Raw genomic sequence first — 24797 nt, forward strand, 5'->3', positions numbered from 1 at the left:
AAATAAACAAGGTCAAGAAATTCGGGTACCTAGGAGAAAAAAATCCAACTTAGTATTTCAGAATAGAAGGCCAACCAAATAATAATTAGACAGCAAAGTTAAAATATTACAACGCAGTAATTAAACCAGATCGGCTGATCATGGTCAAAATCGGGGAACTACATGAAATAGAAAAGAAAAAAGAAAGGAAATCCATCCAGAAAATCTTGGTCCCAGGTAAGTCGAAGGAAAATATAATGTGCGCTGAGAAGTCTAGAAGAGATTTGCGGTCAGATACGGAAGATTGCAGATCCTTTGAGTATAAGACAAGCAGGGTTCTACGGACACCTGAAGAGAATGGGTTACAATAAATTCATTAAATAAATCATTGATATCTTTGATCAGAGACCTAAAACGAGCTTGAAACGGTTCCGAGAGACTAAGAAAGATTCACAGTAACGAACATAAATCAAGACTCAGTAAAAGATCGAATTTATTTAGGGGATCAATGGTCAACTTCCACAAAAATGTTAACGGCAAGAACCGGTCAGACAAAGGGAGACTGCAAGGTCAAGGAATGCAGGTACCAAGGAGAAGAAATCCAACTTAGTCTTTCAGAAAACGAGGCCAACCAAATGCCAAAAGATGGAAACTGCACATCCACTAACCCAAAATATCTAGGCCTATCACAAAAATGTATCTCCAAGCACACAAAACTAAGACATGACAATACAGTCATTAAACCAGAATGTCTTTATGGACCAGGGACGCTAATTTTGAACAGAAAAGCAGACATTGAAAACATTGACAAAAAGGAAGGCAAAATCATAAGAAAAAATCTAGGCCCGAAACTCACAAACGGACAATACAAACTTAAAGGCAGACAGGAAATCAAACAATACACAAATATTCACAGCGACATTAGAAAACGGAGACTAAGATTCTATGGTCATATTAAAAGAATGCATCCAGACAGACTTACCAAACAAATAGTTGAATTCAAAGAAAATAGGAGTAAGGCTAAAACAGACATAATGGAATGGATTAGCGAAATTAAAACAGATTTGAAACAGGCAGGAATTACACCAGCAGATGTCCAAAACAGGGTAATCTTCAGAACCAAAATTCATAAATGGCAAGTTGACTAAGGGGAAAGACCAAAGAAGACTGGAACAACCTGGTCTGAAGACAGAAAGGAAGCCTACAGTAAAAGTGAAAGAAATATGGGCATTAGAGGAAAGCAAATGCACGCCTCTAGTCTTAATGGACTTATTTGTATGCATATAACAGTACAAGTCTAGTGGAGTAAAGCAGAACATCAGAACTGACATGCAGGATTTATATATATATATATCACTTGACATGGAGCAAATCAAAATTTAGATTTTAATGATACTTCGATGTGTCATATATGACAGTTGAAAGTATTGCTCAGCAAGTATAGTGGTACTCAGGGCAGAGTCAATGCCTGAAATGCTGTGCTCACGGATAGTGTAATGTACAAAAGCACCGCCTAGCTCGGTGAGGAAAGCAATGACAAACTACTTCACTCTATACCTCGCCTACTATACTTCATTATATCGCTGCCGTGGATGGTGGTTTAGAAAAATGTTTTTATATGTTTCCTTGCAACTTCATAATCTTTGTTGCAGTGCTGTGAGGATTCAACAAGTAACCAGTGACGATATACAAAAGAAATGTTAACTCTGAATATAACATATGGAAGAATACCGGTACCTTGAGGTGACGTATTATCAAGTGCTTCCAGCGTGCCCCGTACTTAAAGCTGAACGTTTGTCTAATACTGAACCTGAGCACGAGATTAAGCCAGCCCTTCCTATGGTACGTCATATATTTTTACATCATTATTAAATTTAATATGTATTGTTGCATACTTTTACACTTTTTTTTTCTTATTTTACAGTTGATCTCAACAAGGCTCCACTTTAACTGTTTTAAAACTTACTTTAACTCATTGTGACAACACACTCATGCGAAATCAAATGTTTTAAAAATAATTTTCAGCACTGATGGTGGACCTTAGAGTCCGAAAACCCGGTTTGAAATTAAATTTAGTGTGCTGATGCGACTGTATATGATTAATTATAATAGTGAGAAATATATACAGAAATTTAATGGTAACCTGATTGTAACAACGATTTCTTAGAATTATTAATGAACCCCTTAAGGCTATGATGGCAATTTCTCCTAACTTTGTAACTGGTAGACACATCTGTTTCCAAAAATCTTAAAATTAAGGTAACAATACTCACTCTATCTGCCGCTCGAGGAAATCCACACCAATAGTTTTCTTGTACTCCTTGGTGAAGGTGCCTTTGCAGTATCGTTGGATCATGCTGGACTTGCCTACGGCACCATTCCCCACGATCACAACCTGGAACCCAAACACAGTGATCAGTGGTTATGTTTAGACGACTTAACAACTCGTGAATACAAAATAAGAAAATGAGGCTATCGAGATCAAAGAACTTCTAAGACAAGACGTGAAAATGAACAACGTCTTGGCCTTCGGGATTTAACTTGCACTGCGGCCAAAAGAAACGATGAAGCCAAGGACAAGAAAGCGTATGTTAATGGCAGATTCAGTTTCAATCCATATGGTTAGGGCCCGAAAGTTTATGACCTAAAAATGTCAGAATTATGCAAGCATCTATGACCTTAAAAAGTATTAAAATATGACAAATATGATTTTACATTTTTTTGGTCACATTTTCGAAATCTTCAAAATCATTCCGCTGTTCAAATTAACATTAGACTATATACTTTTAAAATCGATCATATTCAATAATAATAATAATAATAATAATAATAATAATAATAATAATAATAATAATAATTGTACCGGAATGCACACCTCAACCCCGTAATTTTAAAAGAAGCGCCTTAAGGAACGCTATCTCTCCAACAAAACATGAAACAGCTACGGCAGGAAGTTGGGACATTGACCAGAAGATGTCACCAGTGAATTATTGAGTTATGTGTTATTTTGAAGTTGCCTAAACTGACTGGACTTATTTGTTTTGTTTCGGTTTACGTCAAGAAGTTTAAACTTTTCTCCATAGATGTCATTACAGAAACTGAGGTAATGCACTCTGGTGCAAGGTAAAAGAGTTCATGATTTAAAGAAGTTTTGTGTGTTGTTATGTTTTCTCAACTAAATTAACTTTCATTTATTTTGTTATTTCAAGGTTTGTAATACTTTTTCTCATTCCGCCAGTTTTTGAATCTGGCCAATCAGGAATTTTCTGTAATTATTGTTTAACCAATCACGCATTTCTTGTTCCTTTTGAATTTGCCAATAAAAATGAAAGGGCGTGTCCAGACTTAGTCCAGAACCCTCTCGAACAACCCCCTCGGGTATATAAGCTGCGAGCGTTCGAGCTACCTTGCCTTATTGAACGTCATCTTACTGAGTGTGTGTTAAGACAGGAGGCAGGGCGCCTCATTCTTCGCCAGGCAGTTCACCAGCCAAGGTAATGGCCACCAGTCTTATTTTTCTGTAGCTACCTCCGCAGACCTACACAAGGGGAAGGTTCAAATTTCTAACTATGTAACTACCCGTTTCTAAAATGAAAAACTTTCTTTCGGCTTATGTAAAATTTCATAAAGTCTCAAACTGTAAATCGGGGATAGAGAGTGCGTTACCCTCTCGAGTTCCCCTTCAATTTAATTTGAGGTGACTATGATTTTGTAACTTCTTCTCTTTTCTCTAAAGTGTTAAATTAACCTCCATTCTAGTCACCTCAGTAGCTTGGGATTAGCCTCTGCATCATCGGGCCGAGAGCCCAATTAGGGTTTTTAATTTTCTAGGAGTGCAAGTGTACGCCTCCATTCATTTTGTGTTCGGGCCAGTAATTTAACCTCCTGTTCTTTCCACGAGGCCCAGTAGTTTGGGTAATAGCTACCCCTGTGTAAAATTGTAACTTGTAGGTTGGGCCTAGAGAGTCCGGAAACTGTATGATTTTGTGTAACGTTGCCTTGAGTAAGCTGTAAGAAATTGGGAGTGCAGTCTCCTGGATTAATGTTGGAGAGCGTGTAAGCTCTTTTCTGAAATTTCTGTAACAGTGAGGAGTACCTCTGGAAGGCTATAGATTTGTAACTTTTGGAGCAAAGTGCTCTTGAATTGCGAGATTTCTGTCCTTGTCTAAATAAAACCACATTTGCGAAAGTGCAACCTTGTAAACTAGGGGCTTGAAGCCCGAAAATGGTTAAATTCCCTAGTCTGGGATTTTCTCTTTTAATATCCAAATTTGTCACTGTACCTGTAACCTGGTTATTTCACTATGTGAAAAGTTGTTAAGTTTTTTTTTTTTTTGAAAAGAAATATAACCTTTATTTTAAAGTTTTAATTTAATTTTTTGATATCGTAGATAGACCCATTCAGGCCCACACCTTCTTTCACCTCTCTATGAACCACGGAAACTCCGTAATAACAACAATAATAAAGAAGTAATAATATTAATTATTATTATTCGGTATTTTGGATTTATTTAATTACTCGATCCAGGAGGTAACTCTCGAATCTGCCCAGAATGAAATAAATGTCACATTTTGAAGGGCGATCAGAAAGAAATGCAAGAGCAAATTACGTACATTTTAAACTTTTCAAATAGGAACGATCTTCTGTTTTCACGCAACATTGACTTGTAACGGGAAAAAACCGTTCAACATCGCAGGATGTTACTGGGGCATATTTGAAATACGTCAAATCATTAGAGTTCAATTGAGGCTCATTGTTGTGTCGCTTTATATGCATTTGTGTCTTTCTATACAGCTTACCCTCCTAATTTACATAAATATATATTTCTAAGAAAGATAATTGTAAGAAATTATAGACAACAATTAGGAGATATGAAAAAGCCGTCTTTAAGACGACTGAAAGCAGATATGCGAAAATGGAATAAAAGGATTTAAAAAACACAAAGGCACGAAAATTCACGGGGAAATATGACCATAATATGAAAAATTATCAAAAAATGACAAAAAACGTTAAGAGAGCCAAAATATGACTTTATACGACCCGTGAAAATTGCATAATTTTACTCACCGTAGATAAAATCGTGCTTAACTTGAATTTTCCATGGAAATGATATAAATAAATAAAATATGACATGTCATGAACATCCGGGCCCTACGATATCGTATTTGAACATGTATGTGGAAACCTTATGGGGGAGAGGGGTGTTTGCGGTAGTGAGGTTATTACAAGTATAGGTCTCTTGATAAAGAAAATATCTCGAAGAAAACACAATTCAATTAACAACAACAACAACAAAACATCTTCACCAACAACAATGGTCTGATTGATGAGTTCACTGTCCAAAATACTAGACGTGATAGTCTCTTTTGGTTTTACGTCGTACGAAACGAAATGAAGGGCTGGAAAGCTCGAAGTTACGAGAAGATTTTGTTTTGCTCCTGAGAAGACATTTAATCTACCGATTAAGAAACTCTTCTTCATTTCCAATGATTCAGAATATACGAAATAGTTGTACATGCTGCCATACTTGCGCAGAAATTGACAGTGACTTAGGGAACGATGAGGGAGCCAACAGTCACCTCAATTAAGATACAACCTGAGCATTTGACTGGTGTGAAAATGGGAAACCACGGAAAACCACCTTCAGGGCTGCCGACAGTGGGGTACGAACCCACTATCTCCCGAATGTAATCCGACATCTACGTGACTCAAACAACACAGCCACTCGATCGGGCAGCTCAGTTACGAGGATCAACATAATACGTTAATCGGACTAATAAGAAGAGGGAAGATTCCACGAAAAACAATATAGATTAAATAATTACGTTTGAATCCGGTAGGATCATGGATATATTTGCGGAAATTTTATGCCAGCAACACCAACACATCGAAGAGACCCGTAGAAACTATTCATGTGCTGGTAATTGTGAGCCCCTCATAAGGAAAGTGTGATAAAGGTAAAAAAAAAAAGCGTAGTATAACTTTCGGCAGACAAGTGTAATCAAATCCCACTGTCCTTCACAGTGATCACTCAACATCTGACTCTGTTCACGCCCCTTATATTACCAGGTCCGCTAACAACACTAAACACGAACACTAATGCACTCTGGTGCCCGTTCTACCTCTCACAGAGAATTGCGGCTCATTTACACACCCGCTGATGGTGTTTACTAAGTTACACTGACATCCGACCATTTCTTTCGGGTGCTTCAGTCTCTCTTGTCAGGCAGTGTATATCCTTACTACCTATTACCTGCATTTTCCCATATTCCTCTCATAATACTGTATTACATACCGTTCTTCCTCTTTTCTTCCATTCTCTATTTAATAGATTAGCACGAATGTGAAGGTGAGGTTCATTCTCAATCATACCTCTCTCTTTCCCGTCTATTTATTTCCCCGATTTTCTTGTTGTTTTACAGTTTTCTAACAAATGTGCCAATTCGTATGTCCATTGCATAAAATGCATTGATTTTAGTTTTCCTCTTATAGCTTTATTCTTGTACACTCCCATCAACCACTAAATTATCTCCCTCATTTCCATTTTTGTTGACATTTAAGTCCTTATTGCTTTATTTAACAAACTTCTCCTAGTGTGCTCTTCCCATTCGGGCAACCTTCATACAGAATCTCCTGTCAACCCTTGATAAATTTCTTCCCCAGCACCCCATTCCTATGTCGACTACTATCTTCTACACCCCGTCAACCCAGAAGCCCTCATGTTGACGTTTCATTTGGTGCTGATTCGCTATAGCCTCCGTTTTTAGTTCCAACCAATACTTAACTATTCGTTGCATAATACCAGCCGGTATATCCATCCCTGCGCACATCATTCTCACTGCACTATTTGCAGTACAGCTGGGCAGCCATAATTATTTTTAGAGCCCTACGCGGATGTACAAAATAACATCGGCATCAGCATCTGCGAATGGTTATCCACGGATATTATAAATATTTCCTTACAGTATATTTACAGTATATTTAGCGTGCTGGCCTTTGGTGACAGGGGTCCCGGGTTCGATTCCCGGCAGGGTAGGGAATTTTAACCATCATTGGTTAATTTCCCTGGCACGGGGGCTGCGTGTATGTGTTGTCTTCTTCATCATTTCATCCCCCATTACGACGCGCAGGTCGCCCACGGGAGTCAAATCGAAACATCTGCACCTGGCGAGCCGAACCCGTCCTGGGATCTCCCGGCACTAAAAGCCATACGACATTCTTTTTTTCAGCATATTACACCCAAGGTATTGAAACAGATAGATCTGTTAACATAATGCAATAGGCCTGACACCTGGCACCACAACCCCTACAATCACAGGTTTATGAGGGATTTTATCTTGCGACAACTACCCATGTATTGGCCTTTGTTCCTTTTTTACATTAATTTCGGGCAGAAGCCAGTTAGGCTTAGGTCAGATTTACGGCTTTATGGTCTCAAAGCTCTGTACATCACCATTCTACCATACCAATGTCAAGGGTCGCCTAACTACAAGCAAAAGTAAGAGTATACCTGAGTGAAAATCAATAAACATCACGATTTAGAAATTATCAGAAAAATTATCCCCACTGGTATACAGTTTGTATCCGCAGGTATCCGCATCCGTGCAGGGTTCTAATTATTTTGGCAAATTTACTTACGACTACATCCAATGCTGAAATTCCACCTACCGAGTTCGATAGCTGCAGTCGCTTAAGTGCGGCCAGTATCCAGTATTCGGGAGATAGTAGGTTCGAACCCCACTGTCGGCAGACCTGAAGATGGTTTTCCGTGGTTTCCCATTTTCACACCAGGCAAATGCTGGGGCTGTACATTAATTAAGGCCACGGCCGCTTCCTTTCCACTCCTAGCCCTCTCCTGTCCCATCGTCGCCTTAAGACCTATCTGTGACGGTGCAACGTAAAGCAACTTGCAAAAAAAAAAAAAAAAAAAAAAAAAAAAATTCCACCTACCCCCTCCCCCACTATTCTGCTCCATATAATAACTTTCCTTTAACTACTGAATTAAATATTTCTTTTTTTTATTTATCATCAAAAGAGTTATTATTTCTCCAATTACAGATGATATAATACATTCAAATAATAACAATATTAACAGCACTTACTACTACTACTAATTATAACTAAGCTGTATAATATATACATATTTACAAAACACGAAAGGAAGAAATGAAAACAGAAAAGTGTACATTTGAGATGACCGAAGGACCGAGCTCGATAGCTGCAGTCGCTTAAGTGTGGCCAGTATCCAGTAATCGGGAGATAGTGGGTTCGAGCCCCACTGTCGGCAGCCCTGAAGATGGTTTTCCGTGGTTTCCCCATTTCCATACCAGGCAAATGCCGGGGCTGTACCTTAATTAAGGCCACGGCCGCTTCCTTCCAATTCCTAGGCCTTTCCCATCCCATCGTCGCCGTAAGACATATCTGTCGGTGCGACGTAAAGCAAAAAAAAAAAAAAAAAAAAAAACAAAGGAAGGAAGTATAACTTTCAGTTACCAAATGCACAGAACAAGATAAAAGGATACACTGTCTATGAAGCGTCCATAAGATGACTGCGAATTTCACTAGCTGATGAGTGAAATATATCCACCATCCCGCTAATTTCGTTCAGGGATCTTAGGGCCTGCATAAACCAAGAGTTCATGTGTGGTTCCGTTCTGCACCTGGGTAAGTGAAAGGCGACAGCCTGTCGGGTGTTGCGGGAAGGAACACGAATTGGTAGCAACTGGAGTAAATTGGGACAGTCAAGGAAATTACCGATACATTTGTGTGAAACGTGCGTTGACATACCTGTGCCTAGTTCTAAGAGACTCAATACACATATTTGTACAAAACAAATCGATCTATTGATGACAACTTGATACCCAAACACTTTTTACTGATCCGTTTTGAGAATCTGATCTGTACTCATTCTAAGGCACTAACTAAGTATTGCTGTGAGTGGATCCATACTTCAGAGCAGTACTCTAGACTAGATCGTATAAGCGAGAAATACTGGGTTCTCAATGGGACAACAGATTTAAAACTCTTGCAATTTCTTTTGAGGAAGCCTAACGTTTTAAATGCCTCGTTAACGATATTTAACACATGCCCATTGAAAGACAAACCATTTTGATTGCTAAAAATAATACCAAGATCGTTAATTTTATTAACACGCTTCACTCTCGATCCTTTATATGATAATTGAAAACACTAACTTGCGATTTTCTCGTGACGGATATTGCACTGCACTTTGAAATATTTAGGGTTAAATGCCACTTTTTGCAACAATCACTAATATGATTTAGATCAGACTGTAACAATTCACAGTCAATCATCTTTTCAATTTTCAATTTCTGAACTTTATATTCGAACAATTTTATTTATATAAATAATATTATATGGGGGCGTGGTTAGTTCAGTGGCTTAGCTGCTAGGTTCCCATTCTGAGGGATGAGGTTAGAATTCCGGTCTATCCTGGGTTGAGATTTTCATCTAAAACTCACGTGGCGTAAGGAAGGGTATCCGGCCTTAAACCTCCGGCCAAAACCATAATGAACCTGGGTGGCTGCAGAAAGATTTTATATAATATTTTAAACACTCCATCTGCTTCTTCTTCCCACAACAGTGTCCAACATGTGGACGGCTGGACGCCCTCCTGACGCCAACCCCATGTGGAGGGATGCAATCACTATAGCGTGTTTTTATGGTGTTTGATAGTGTGGTGTACTGTATTGGCTGAATATGAAGAGGAGTTGCGACAAACACAAACACCCAGTCCCGGGCCCAGAAGAATTAGTCAGACACGATTAAAATCCTCAACCCAGCCGGGAATGGAACCCGGGATCCTGTGAACCGAAGGCCTCAAAGCTGACCATTCAGCCAAAGAGTTGGACTATATTATTTTAAATACTGTTAAGGTAAAATTTTCATTTACATGTTTCTATCGTTTCAGCGTTATTAAGAAAGTATTCCACGCATGATGATTTCATGAACTGCTTTAAAAAAATTGACTTCGAAAAGTATCTCTCTACTTCCCAAGAATTTTCTTTTACATCTTTTTCGTCTCAATACTAGCCCAGTTATAGACCGGACTCTACCTGTAGACCTATACTACACTTTCTTTTCCTCGTTCTTGGCATCTGGAGTGTGTCCTAAGGGTAAGTCCATTCAGCCAGCTGCAAGCTTGCTTGGGATGGATGCCTCCAGCAAGATCTCTCGTGTATGCAGGGCCATTCCAACCGTAATGGCCCACCAAGAGCCTTCTTTTTCGTCTTAGCTCAAGAGAAATAACGTTCGTAAACACGAGGTTTAAAATGAGGTTAGGATATTTAAGCAGCAGAGAGGCAATCTATTTTATAGAACAGAAAAGAACCATGTGAACACCACCCTTCAGGTGTCCAGATGCAGTAGCTTGCATTCTGCTAACGATCATGTTAATAAGGAATTCAAGCATAGTACCCCTCCTTTTTACCATTGACATGTTCTTATTAATCTTAATTAAAAGCAAATATATATTTTTTTTCTGCTATTGGCTTTACATCGCACCGACACAGACATGTCTTATGGCGACGATGAGACAGGAAAGGGTTAGGACTGGGAAGGAAGCGGCCGTGGCCTTAATTAAGGTACAGCCCCAGCATTTGCCTGGTGTGAAAAAAGGGAAACCACGGGAAACCATCTTCAGGGCTGCCGACAGTGGAGTTCGAACCCACTATCTCCCGAATACTGGATACTGGCTGCACTTAAGCAACTGCAGCTATTGAGCTGGGTAAAGCAAAGATCAAAGTCAGCTCTGTACTGGCCATGAAAGTCCTTGGAGGGGTGGAAGTAAAGGCTTCCACTATCCGTAACCACGACATTTCGTGGAGTAGAGTGGTTAGTGCAACGGCCGACGGGCTTTGTATTAAGGAATTAACTTGGTACTCATTTCTTGTGTAGGCTGAGTGAACTTTGGAGCCATGAACACCTCCGAAGTGGAAATTTCGTTTCTTACATTTATCGATTTCCTGACGGGGAATCGAACCCACGTCCTGCCGGGTAAATCAAGCACGTCTTTGCCGCCTCGGCCAGGCAGCCCCTTTATAATTAATCTGTACTCTTACATCGCTCTCAACATTTTGCGAAAAGGATAACACTGTAATTGCAGAAAACATACAGATAGGTTTGAATACTCAACCATTTCTCCATGTTAAATGGAATACTTTTAAAGTAACAATTTAAACACTTAATAGTCTATCCTAATTCTGTCCAGACCCTTGAATGAATGGCCAGCACACTGGTCTTCGGTTCAAAGGACCCCGGGTTCGATTGCTGCGTATGGTTCATTTCTCTGTCTCAGGGACTGGATTTTTTAGTTTGTCTTGATACACATTTTCATTTACATATAAGAAATCACACTACAAACCACCACAGAAACACGTGAAGTGATTATATCCAGTATACACCCCCCCCCCCCACATGGGGTTGGCGTCATGCAGGACATCCGGCCTAATGTTGCGCCAAATCCCTAGACTATTAGTGCCGATCCCACATACAGTAGTTGGGAAAAGATCAGTAAGAAGAAGATTCTAAGACACACATCTCTTAGAGCTATCGATCAGTGGAATCATCGACCAGGGTCGTGTTTCACGAAGCTCGTTAATTGCAAAACTAGTCTCGATTCGAGTGGTATTCTACCTGTGAGCCTTGAATGATGAATTGAGGTACATGTGGAAATATATTAAGTTAGGATTTAAATTTGTCAATTGTGATCAATAGAAAGTCAGCTCCCGGGCGAAGCATTCTTTACACCTGTCTGGGCGAAGTATTCTTTACACCTGTCTGTTTTCACGCCAACTTCACTGTAAGGGAGTAAGGCTGGGTGGACTAGGATATGAAAGTAGTCAGTGTTCTCGCTAGGACCTTTTTAATGGGCGCACCGCCCTGCCGCTTATACAAACCGCCCGGCTAACATAACCTAGATATGTGCAAATTCACTATCACTATCAGCCATATTCAATCGTTTTTGCGATGTGGTCTCTTTAAGTCCGAAGCAAGGTAGGTTTTCATGAGGTCTCTCCATCTGGGAAGGTCTTGAGCGGTGTTCTGCCAACTGATCCCAGTAATCTTCTGGATGTCTTTATCCCATCTGTCTGGTGGTCTTCCCTTTGGTCTCCGACTCCACTCAAGCACAAGCTTTGTCCACCTACCATGAGTTCTCCGAGCAGCATGGCCTGCCCATTGTTGTTTTAGGGTAGCCACCCTTCCTAAAATGTCACTGACCTTTGTGACTAACCTGATGTAATCTGCTCTATTCCTGTCTTTATTCGTACAACCTAGCATAAACCGTGCCATAGCTCTTTGAGTTTTCTGAGTTTTTGCTTAAGAAACTCGCCCAATGTTCAGGTTTCACAACCGTAAGTCAGTACAGGGAGAACACTCTGGTCAAAGACTATCTTCTTTAAGTGGGTTGACATGTTGGATTTGAAGATTGAAGAATTTCTTCCGTAGGCCTGCCATCCTAGTGTGATACGTCGGAAGATTTCCGGTCTTAAGTCCCCTTTCATGGTTACAAGCTGGCCAAGATAGACATACTCATTAACCTGTTCTAGTGTGGAGTTTCTCATGTGTAGCTTTCCTGCTGGGGCCCATTTGTTGAGCATACTTTGGCTTTAGAAAGGTTCATGGATAGTCCCACTTTTTGACAGGCCGAGACAAGATCTTGTATTAGAGTTTGTAGTTCATCGATGGCGTTGCAAATTACATGATATTAATACATATTCGAGTCATTGCGTGCTCTAAATTAAAACGAAAATACTATAAAGGTGTTTATTTAAATGATAAATCTGCATTATTGTCAGCATAATTGTGTCTATTGCACCGAAGCTTAAATGTTTAGCTTGACTATCACATAGTGTCTATTAGCGTGGAACCACATGCGAGCATTCGATTCCGCATGACGTCGCAAACACGTATGACAATGCACAACAACATAATGGTTCCTGGTGTTGCATGATTACTGTATGAACGACCAGTAAGACACTAGAAGTTCAAATTACAGGTAAACCCCGTTATATGCGGATTCGTTATCCGCGATTTCGCATATCCGCGATTTTCCTTTTAAGTCTAGTGCTGCCATCTGTTAACAGTATGTGGAAATTGTAATGTCCTAAGGTGGGTACTACAGACATGCGTTTCGAACTCTAACGAACAATACATTGTGCGCCAGGTTAAATGGTGCAAGCGCAACTCTACGCGCATCTTCTGTTTGTCGAGACGTGAATCGTCAGTTCCGATCAGTAGAGCTGTGAAGTTGCGCTTGACAGGTTTCGTATTTAAAATGCCGGGTAAAAAGAAAGAAGTGTGTACGAAAGTCGTATTCGTTAGAAACAAAGAAGTTTTGGATCACTATGAGAAAGGTGAGCGTATTGTAGACATTCAGCGTGCTTTGGAACTTAGTGAATTCACTGCAAGAACTATTCGTGACAATACGCAATCCATTCGAAAAACTACTCAATCTTCTGCCAACATAAATGTGACTAGAGTGACCAAATCTCGCTGGAAAGCGATGGAAAGAACGGAAAAATGCTAAGCCAGTGGATTGAGCATCACAACCAACACATACCTCTCTCTGGAGCTGCTATTCAAGCTATTCATGCTAAACCAAGAGTTTGAATGCAGAGTTTAGTTTATTATTGTGTGTTTGTGTTAAATTTTTAAGTGTATGTATTTTGTATTAAAATGCGTTTCAGGGACAAGATAATGCTCTTCTTTTGTAAAATACTAAGAATCTCTGCTACTTTAAACTTGGTGTATGAGTAAAGGGAAACCTAACCCTATATTTTGCATATGAAATGACTCTCGATTTACGCGAATTCGGTATGCGCGGCAATTCCGCGGAACATAACTATCGCGTATAAAGAGGTCTACCTGTACTATGTTATGTCGTGTTCGTTATAATAACACTACTATAGTTCAATTTTGCGGTTAATGTTTACCTGTCTGATATTGTTAATGCCCTGAGGGGAACAAATTGACATTTTATCATACGGTATTCATTTTTTACGTAGTATTCCCCGCCCGCCTACTCATTCCTGCCACTCGGCTGACGAAAATTTCTAGGGAGAACACTGGTAGTAATAATGATCACTGGTAAAACAAGGTGGGAACAGTTGCAGGAGGGTACTTGGAATGAAGACACAAAGGCTACGTTACCGATGAGCTCGATGGATGAAGCGGAACGCAAAAACCGGCTTCGCTGGTGGTGCCATGTGAGGCGAATAGAGGTAGATAGGTTACCTAGGAGAATAATGGACTCCGTCATGGAGACGTTGACAGAGACCAAGACGATGGTTAGACTCAGTTACTAATGATTTAAGGATAAGAGGTAGGTCCTATACTGTAGAACTATAAGACACCACCGATCTAGTTACAAATAGAGGATTGTGGAGGAGTTTAGTAAATTTACAGGAGCTTGTAGACTGTACGCTTAAAAGGCGTAACAGTCTATAATGATGTATTGCACCCTTTACAGGCTCGATCAGATGGGTGCAGTGTGCATGTATTATGTATGTATGTATGTATGTACAGTAATTAAGCTCCACGTATTATTTTATTATAAAGGTTATTGAGGTTACTTATAAAACATGCGGTCTAGTGGCTCTTGATTTAGATAATCCAGAAGTCGTATGATTACGTAGAAGAAAATCATTTTCATTTCTGACGACGAAGGGGAAAACCCGCCCTTAGAGACCGCAGAGTATCTGCTGAACATTTTTATACACGTTAGAAAGTAACTCGAACCTACTTTGAATTACATGTTTTCTTTAAATGGGTGGCCAGTATAAACAATTCATTATTCAATACATGATTCACAATCATAATTTTCATTCACTATATAGTTATTTAATAAATGTATTTACCTTTATTAGTCCAGCACTGTTACTTTGTTTGGAGTACTATACATTATTTTTCTATGTTGTAGAAAATTATTGATCCTGCAGGTTATGTGAAGCAGCCTTCCAGATGCTTAACTACAGTTACTACACTGTTACATGCGGTGTCTCGTAAGTAATGTCGGTTGATATTTTCAAATGTACCTTATTCACATTAATTAACTTGAAACACAATACTGTTAGCCTTAAAAGTGAAGGCCGTTTGATTCAATGGTCTTGAGCCATCTTTCAGCTAGTGCCATGACTCCAGGACGGAACCAGTTTTCATCTTTTCATGCGAAGAATTCGTGGATACCGCCTTCGAATTTTTGGATGCTCTGAAAGTTTCTTCCCCAAAGAAAATGAGCCATGAATCTGAACAAACGGTAATAGGAAGACGCAAGGTATTGACTGTACGCTGGATGTCGTAGCAATTATTCTATTCCAGCCAGTTCCTGGATTTTTTCCGTGGAAGTTCGAGCTGTAAGTGAGTGGTCTTGCGTTTTCCTGCTGCAGTAGTACAGGGTCATCAAAAATGAATACCTGTTTTTTTAAAATGCTGATTCAAGTAGGATAAACATATTGAGGTGAATAAGGTCTTAAAATGAAGAGGAAAGATGGGCGTTTTTTACATATCTTAATGCATTTCTAAATGTGTTCCATTAGTGGAATAGACATCGAATCGATAATCAGTTTCTTCCCTCGTACACTGGAGTTTTCTAGAGGAACAGATGAGATGGCAGCAGTGAAAAATGAGAGTCGGCGTGTTGCGTATATTGCCCGGCGCATAGCAACACTGACAAGTTGTTCTAAAGTTGCGTAGAACAAGCTCTTTCGATTTTAATTCCGCGAACAAAAGCACAAGCTGGGTGGTCCACATCGTACTGGCCTGGCTACACAGCAGACGTGCTATTCATAGCGAGGGTTGTATCACCCGGTCAAGGTCACGATCAGGCAACTAGTACAATGACTACTTGCAGTGGTTTCAAGAAAAACTCCCTTCATTCGCCTTTAGTTTAAAACCATAATCGCCACAATACGTTTATCCTAATGGAACCAGCATTTTTTTAAATATGGGTATTCTTTTTCGATGTCCCTGAACTCTCTTGCGATTTACCAATGCTGGGTATCTTTCAGTAACAAAATAACATGAACTCGTTCAAGTTGTCAGAATAAAACTGAGCTCTGATAGTTTGTACACTCGGAACGAGTTCAAAGTGTATAATCCCTTCATAATTCCACCCCACAACACAACATTGTTTTTATTTCAAATTTGCTTCACTTAACAATGGCTGGCCGTAAACTGTAAACATTAGGTCTCGCCAGCAAAGACGTAAATGATATGTCAAAACGTTGAAGCTATATTCGTTCGTAAGTGGCACAAAACATCTCGGCAGCTTCAAAAATGGCGGTACAGTAAACACATTCCTCTACTTTGTCAATGCTGCACGAAACGTGAGAAGGCCTTGATTGAGGTCATTATTCATTGTAATTTAAGCCTCTGCGGCTCAAAGCAGACACACGTCAGTGTCTGCATTCCTCTGACTAATCCTATGAATTTCTGGGACTTTTTGATGTCATTGGTCTGCCTAGTTTTCATTTTCGCTGTAATAACTCTTCTTATTACACAAGGGCCTATTCTAATATACGAGAAGAAGAAAGAAAATCACTAATCTGACTTCCCTAACCTCGTCGACTGTGAGTTAACCTTAAATTCCAAGAATGTTTGTTATTTATGCCATAAAAAAATCACGCGATGTATACGGCATTCAAAAAATGTTAAACTATTTATAAATTACGCTGCATTTATCAAATGCAATTCGTGGTTTCAAAACAGTATTCAATTTCTTGTAAAATTACATAAATAAAGAGAAATTCTACATATACGGTATATAATTCAGTTCAAGTTGCACCAACCTACTTGATTTAGGCCAGAGTACGGTACTGCGGATCTTAAGCAAATCTGGTTTAGCGAAAAAATACAACGGATTTACAGTGACGTAAAAGATGTTTCGGTGTTCACGTACAAGTTTTCGTTTTTATATCTCAATAATTCATTTTATTTGTTGAAAAATATAGGAGTGATACACCAGTAGTTGACCAGGATATATTTTTCAGGAGATAGTTTGTACCTGGAGGTTCTACAGTTAGTACAGCAATTTCCCCTGACTGTGTGTTACCATTCTTCATCTTCTACGCCCGCTTCTTTGGCTGTGTCGTAGCGTGCTAGCTTATGCTACAAGCGGGGTCAGGGAGTGAATCCTCAATCAATCAATCAATCAATCAATCAATCAATCAATCAATCAATCAATCAATACTGATCTGCATTTAGGGCAGTCGCCCAGGTGGCAGATTCCCTATCTGTTGTTTCCCTAACTCCTCTTCCTATTATTGAATATTTGCCCCAATTTCCTGTCCAAATCTAGAGATTTTAACCAATCAAATTCAAATGTCTTGGGCCTGGGTGTTTGTACAGTCTCCGCCCGCCCCCTTGTGGAGGGCCTGCCTAAGGAAGGCTGCACCCAGGTTATAACAGCCACACGAAATAATAATAATAATTATTATTATTATTATTATTATTATTATTATTATTATTATTATTATTATTATTATTATTATTATTATTATTATTATTATCAATAGCAGCAGCATCAGGATAATCATCATCACCATCTGTTGTTGCCCCCTTTGGGTGGGGGCCGTAGAATACATACACGGCATAGTCTACCTCACAGAGGGCTACAAAAAAGGGGGAACCCATGGAATCTCAACTTGACAGCGTGAACTGGCGACCACTGGGCACTAGCTCAGTTTGGCATTGCTTCCATTTGCTACGTGCCAGGTTACTCCTGGTCGACTCCTGTTTCTTGCCGACCCCAATGGTACTTCTCGCCCTTCGCGGTCTCTTTTGCCGATACCTCCATTCTTCGAAGATCGGGCAACTTCCTTTTGCCATTCTGATTCGAGTTAAAGGATGGTTGCCCAACTGTATTTCCTCTCAAAACAATCATATCCACCATCACCACACCCACCACCACCTGCTGCAATATACGATCACAATGAAAGTCAATAAGGAAAAACGAGATATGTGGTGGTGGTGGTGGTGTTCTAAGAGGAAATGCAACTCGGCAACCACACTCTCATAGCACCACTTAGCGCGTCCTGGCATTACCCCACTTACCCTTGCTCTTTTCCGACCTCGACTGTATTAAAAGCATTCGAGGCCTAAGGAGTCTCATTTTCACACCCTTCTTGGCCCTTGCCTTCCTTTGGCCGATAACTTAATTTTTAAAAGTATCGGTCGAACCCCTTCCAGTTTTTCTTCCTCTGATTAGTGTTCACAGAGGATGTTTGCCTAACACCAATATTAGAGGAAACATAGTAGAGTGGTGATGGTGGTAATTTTTGTTTTATGAGGAAGTAACACCAATTGGGAACATGCATCATTTTCAAAAATATTTTTTTTGAAAAGTACATCAATGAAATAGTACGTAAACGTATTACATTGTGGTATGTTGCCTTGTTTTCTACCATTAAAAAATATTTAATAGTGCCTTTCCGCAAGGCGAGTGAAACGGCCTCTGACGTAAGCGGCGCGCTGTGACGTCACGATCCAGTACCGCATGGAGCTCTATCAGCCGTTGTGCATAGCCGTTGCTAAAAGCCGATTGTTTATTATTCACGATCGCGAATAACTTAGAAATGACGGAAGAAAGGTTCAAAACAGCACAGTCAGACAATCTATCATGTGTAAATGTCATCATTCTTGAAAAATAGTGACTTTTGTGGCCGCAAAAATTCGCGGATAACAAGCAAGTTTGTAAGTGGTGTCTTTTATATACGTGCAATGTACTGTAACCCATAGTATTAGGATAACAACGAACCTGGATAGATATCACATCACTTTCAACATTTCCTTCTAGACTGACTCCCCTATTAAAGAATAACATTACATTTTCGGGCTTTCAGCATTAGTAAAGTAAGAAATCGGATTTCAGCACTAACATAAACATATAGGTAGCATTATAGTACTAGTCCGCTTCTGTGGTGTAGTGGTTAATGTATGCCACTCCCGGAGGCCCGGTTTTGATTCCCGGTTCTGCCATGAAAGTTGAGAACAAATAGTACGAGGGCTGGAACGGGGTCTACTCAGCCTCGGGAGGTCAACTGAGTAGAAGGGTTTCGAATCCCACCTCAGCCATCCTCGAAGTGATATTTCGTATTTTCCTACTTCTCCTCCAGGCACCTAAGGCCACGGCCGTTTCCTTCCCTCTTCCTTGTCTATCCCTTCCGATCCTCCCATCCTCCAACAAGGCCCCTGTTGAGCATAACAGGTGAGGCCGCCTGGGTGAGGTAATGGTCCTCCTCACCAGTTTCATCACCATACTCAACGTCTCACGTTCCAGGACACTGCCCTTGAAGTGGTAGAGGTGAAATCCCTCGCTGAGTCCGAGAGAAAAGCAACCCTGAAGGATAAACTGATTAAGAAAGAAAGAAAGAAGGAAAGAAAGAAAGATCATAGTACTATAGGGCTATAATCTATCATTCCCAAAAATATATATATTTACGGTTGGGACAACTGGCCTACCCACTTCCGGGGCCCATGAAAGAGAATTAAATATCTTTGTGGAGGGAAAAAGTTAAACATGATAAAGATAAATATGACTTAATCTAGTTTTCACAAGTCGGGCTGAGTGGTTCAGACTGTTGAGGTGCTGGCCTTCTGACCCCAACTTGGCAGGTTCGATCCTGGTTCAGTCCGGTGGTAGTTGAAGGTGCTCAAATACGTCAGCCTCGTGTCGGTAGATTTACTGGCACGTAAAATAACTTCTGCAGGACTAAATTACTGCACATCGGCGTCTCCGAAAATCGTAGAAGTAGTTAGCGGGGCGTGAAGCCAATAACATTAATTACATTTGGCTTTTAACAAGCTGAGCATATCAGGAAAGAAAAGTGTCCTGGTGACATTTTAGTCGCTCAATACAGGAATGTCTTTGGGTGCTGTGACTTTTATTTTTTTGCTTTACGTCACACCGTCACATATAGGTCTTATGGCGACGATGGGACAGGAAAGGCCTAGGAATGGGAACAAAGCGGCCGTGGCCTTAGGTACAGCCTCAGCATCGAGCTCACAGCTGCGCGCTCCTAACCGCACGGGCAACTCGCGCGGTATTTTTACCCTTCGGTTTATTGACTTGGCTTGTATAACCTAAAACTTAGGCTAAGTTGGATAATATTTTAAACACCTACATCACTATTTTCACCTGTGTGCAATTATGTTATTTATTTCATTAATATTATGATAATTATTATAATTGAGCATTATTAACTTATAAGACCCCAACAGACAAGCATTGGTTTTGTGTAGAGTTATACATTTGTTAAATTCAGGTTGTTTCCTTTCATGATGTACACGCTATTCTTTGTTACATTATAGAATATTTAGATATAGCCTAAATTTCTTTACCAATTAAGCTCTTCAATAAAGACATACATAACTGTTCCATGCCAAGATATATTGGTAGAATTAGAGCTGTCAAAATGGTTCATAACCTCTTTGATTTATTATCTTGACATGGATCACCCAAAACATAGGTTAGGTTTGGAGAATACTTTAATAATCAGCATTATTTAATGCACTGTTTATTACTTTCCTATTCCAAGATGTAATTGAAGCATTTAAATAAAGCATCATACATTAAAATTTAAAGTATTACCACTAGAACAGCTGGCATGGAAAAGTGATTTGAAAATTCAAACAAATTCATCTTACGTTAAAATCTTCAAAAAAAATAAACTGTAGACTTTTCCGATATATCACCAGCATTTCTCCAGCTCGCCAAAATCCATTTCTCCCTAGTTTTAGCGTCTTTGGAACGTTTATAAACAATTTGTTTGGTATGCTATTGCACATCGGAACTCTACACCATTTTTAAGTTTTCTGCCTCACTGTCTGCGCAGGATTCATTTTACGTCTAAAATATACCACTCAGATTATTATCCAATGTATAGACCTCGAATTTAACCATACTAGACACTAACGTAAAGTAGAAATACGCGAAGTGTATCTTGCTTCTCACAGCACACTGTGTGTTATTTCGTCTGCTAATTCAGTCAACCTGTACGATGACGTCAGGCCAATGAGATCGCGTACTTGCGTGACGTGATATTTTCGTAGATTTTTATCATGTTTCGAGTTATTATTTGTACATTCTGATCACATTTTTGAATTCTGCATGCAATTTTGAATCAGATTAGCATATTTTTAATTAAAACCCCGGATCATGCATGTTCCCTATTAGGGGAAGCATGGGTAGAGTGGTGGTGGTGGTGATTTTTGTTGTAAGAGGAACTACAGCTAGGTAATTTGTTTGGAGAGGATAGTTAAGTGGAAATAAAAATGAAAATGAAATTAAATCTAATAAACGGAGGAATTTAACAATTAAGCTTAATTAAAAAGTAAAACAAAAATTATTTTATTAAACCGAAAAGGACACTGAAAATATGAAATTTATATATATTTTGCTAGTTGCTTTACGTCGCACCGACACAGATGGGTCTTATGGCGACGATGGGACAGGGAAGGGCTAGGAGTGGGAGGGAAGCAGCCATGGCCTTAATTAAGGTACAGCCCCAGCATTTGCCTGGTGTGAAAATGGGAAACCACGGAAAACCATTTTCAGGGCTGCCGACCGTGGGGTTCGAACCTACTATCTCCCGAATACTGGATACTGGCCGCACATAAGCGACTGCAGTTATCGAGCTCAGTATTAAATTTATACGTCCTTGATTAATCCACTCTCACACATAAAGCGAATGATGAGATCAGCAATATTCTCGTCATTGGCTAGTATGAGTTCGAGTGTTTCCTGCAGGCCGGCGCACTCTGCGAGGATGTGGGCCACGGTGAAGTCGGCACCATAAGAATACGCTGGGGAGGAGGGGTCTTCCCTCTTTAGGAGGTAGTGCGTTGGTCTTCCACGAGTCCATGGCATCCTCAGCCTACACAAAACTACGGCCTGTGTGTATGTAAACCCTGTGAAGAAGTGTGTCAGAGATACCTTGCTATAATATATGTTCTTAGACAAGAAACGGTGACCCAGCTGTGTTATTAAGTGTTGTAGTTTATATCATTTTGAAATTAAAATTTGGCGTTTAAAAATTCAATTTAATATCAGCTTCTCCATAACTCGACAAGCTGAGTCACGCTGCATAGTCAGCATACTTGCCTTTGGCTCTGAGGGTCGCGGGTTCTATTTCCGGTCGGGGGTAATTTTAATTTCACTAGCTCGGAAGCTGAGCGTTTGTGTTCGTATTAATACAAATCATCAATAATACACAATACATCACTCCACTAACTTCCAAATAGCGTTGGCGAGAGGAAAGGCATCCAGCCGTAAAATAGGGTTTAACCACTTTTTTTTTCAAGTTGCTTTATGTCGCACCGACGAGATAGGCCTTATTGCGACGATGGGATAGGAAAGGGTTAGGGGTGGGAAGGTAGCAGTCGTAGCCTTAACTAAGGTACAGCCGAAGCATTTTCCTGGTGTGAAAATGGGAAACCACGGAAAACCATCTCCAAGGCTGCCGAGAGTGGGGTTCGAAACCACTAATCCCAAATGCAAGCTCGCAGCTACGCACCCCAGCCATGAAGGAGAGGACGAATAAGAAGAAGCAAATAATACAATAAATGTCTGGAAAAATTCGGTTTTGAATTACCGTCGAAGAACATGTGAGAGTTCACTAGTTGCTGTGAGCGTCCTACTAAGGGCCTGTACTACGACTGTCAGATAAACAGCTAGATACGTAGGCTGCAGTTTTGCAAACTAGAAGTTAAATATTTTCTTGCGTACTACCAACGGATTTTAATGGCGGGATTGTAATGCGGAAGGTGTAGTAACATTTTTATTGGGTTGGTAATAAGGTTACTGAAAATATAGTGAAATTTAGCGCGGTGGTATACGTGTTCCCTGGTGTTTTCGTTTGTTTAGCTCTATTCCTTTTGAAATTGTATTACTAGAATCCAATATCAGACTCTTATTAAGCTATAATGTGGAAGTCCAGGTCAAAAACAGAATTAGGACTGAAATATACACATACGAAGGAATGTTAAAATTAATTAACTGTATAACGAAATTGAAACTGTTATAGAAAATAAAAAGACTGAAAATGTAACCTGGACGCAAAAGTAAAGTTTCAGGTTATGTATCTTTTCTTGTCTAGTACTATTTACGAGGTTGCGCGTTACGACGAAAGTAAAGTTTATATTCGTAATTAATGCTACTGATGCAGCGTGGGATCATTAATTTTATTAGTAATTCAATTTATTGTTTGCTCATTGAATAAGTAGTTAGTTTCTTTCTTTTCAATACAATGTGAGAATAGTAAGTGGCAAGCATTTAACTCACTTTAGCGTAAATACTTTTGTAGCAAGTTGTTATGAAGTAAAAGAAATATAACCTCCTTAACATCCTCATTCGACGGACGAATCGCCATGAACAAAGTCGTATACCTTTACTCCATATGTGCGTCGCGGATAGATTTGGAATAGAACCCACGCTTTTGACACGCATTTTAATGATTAGGAAATGTGTACTGTCACCTCTAGTACCCTACCGACGACCATTTACAAAGTAAAAAAAGGTTAGACTATTGGGACTCGAACGCGCGAAAAACTGCTTAACAACAAACTCTGATGCCCTAACGACCACGGCTACCTATGAAGTATGCGGTTGAATGCTTGTGTATTACTGATATACTCAGTAGCAACAACTTACTAGCTTGGAAATTTTTTAAGAATTCTGTGATAGCTGGACAGGAAGCATGACATACTTCATAAATATATACATAAATTACATTGTAACAACTTAATTTCGCACAGCATCATGCAGATGTAGATTCATCTTCATGAGTAGCCATCTTGATTCTTTACAGCAGCGTCCCCGATAAGAGCTAAGTCCCAGATAAGAGCGTTAACAGCCTCTCCAACTTCGGCATAGCTATACTCGAGAATATTTTCCCAGATTGCACATAAACGAAAGTCGTAGTACGCGGTTTCAACCGAACTTCCAGATAAATGTCCAAACTGCCAAATAAATTTATACCGCACTTTTATGTGGCTGTCGTAGTACAGGCCCTAAATGTTGGCTAGCATTCCACTCGAAATCTAACGCCCAGTTTTACTCCTCCCATCCAAACATTTTCCCTTTGATAGGAATTCAGAAAGTAGTACAGGATGAAACCTATGTAAAGCTGCAAAGTAACAAGAAAAGAAACATCGAAAAATACACGTGATAAAGAGAACTTCATAAAGATTTTACTAAACAAAAAAAAGTTACAAGTTTCCACCATCTGGATAATAAAATGTTTATCTTTATTTCATTTGGTAGTTGCAAGTTTTTATTTTAATCACTAGAACGCAAAGGCGAAGCTTTATCTGACCCTGTAATAATTACGAGGGGAATTCCTCAAGGCAGTATTATTGGACCTTTATGTTTTCTTACATATATAAAATGATATGAGTAAAGGAGTGGAATCAGAGGTAAGGCTTTTTGCGGATGATGTTATTCTGTATAGAGAACAAGATTGTGAGCAACTGCCACGTGACCTCGATAATGTTGTGAGATGGACAGCAGGCAATGATATGTTGATAAACGGGGTTAAAAGTCAGGTTGTGAGTTTCACAAATGGGAAAAGTCCTCTCATTTATAATTACTGCGTTGATGGGGTGAATGTTCCTTTTGGGGATCATTGTATAAGTATCTAGGTGTTAATATAAAGAAAGATTTTCATTGGGGTAATCACATAAATGGGATTGTAAATAAAGGGTACAGATCTCTGCACATGGTTGTGTGGGTGTCTAGGGGTTGTAGTAAGGATGTAAAGGAGAGTGCATATAAGTCTCTGGTAAGACCCCAACAAGAGTA

The 24797-nt window shown here is 39.7% G+C and overlaps 1 protein-coding gene across 1 annotated transcript in view; it reads right to left on the reverse strand.

Annotated features, from left to right (window-relative positions):
- Positions 1–24797, reverse strand: part of Rab23 (RAS oncogene family member Rab23) — a 679572-nt gene that overhangs the window by 364617 nt on the left and 290158 nt on the right. The window contains exon 3 of the mRNA XM_067147072.2: positions 2253–2374. Within this exon, the coding sequence (XP_067003173.1) occupies positions 2253–2374 (122 nt within the window). The remainder of the gene's footprint in view (positions 1–2252; positions 2375–24797) is intronic.

Source organism: Anabrus simplex, chromosome 5 (assembly GCF_040414725.1).
Source record: "Anabrus simplex isolate iqAnaSimp1 chromosome 5, ASM4041472v1, whole genome shotgun sequence".
In the NCBI taxonomy this organism is placed as follows: Eukaryota; Metazoa; Arthropoda; class Insecta; order Orthoptera; family Tettigoniidae; genus Anabrus; species Anabrus simplex.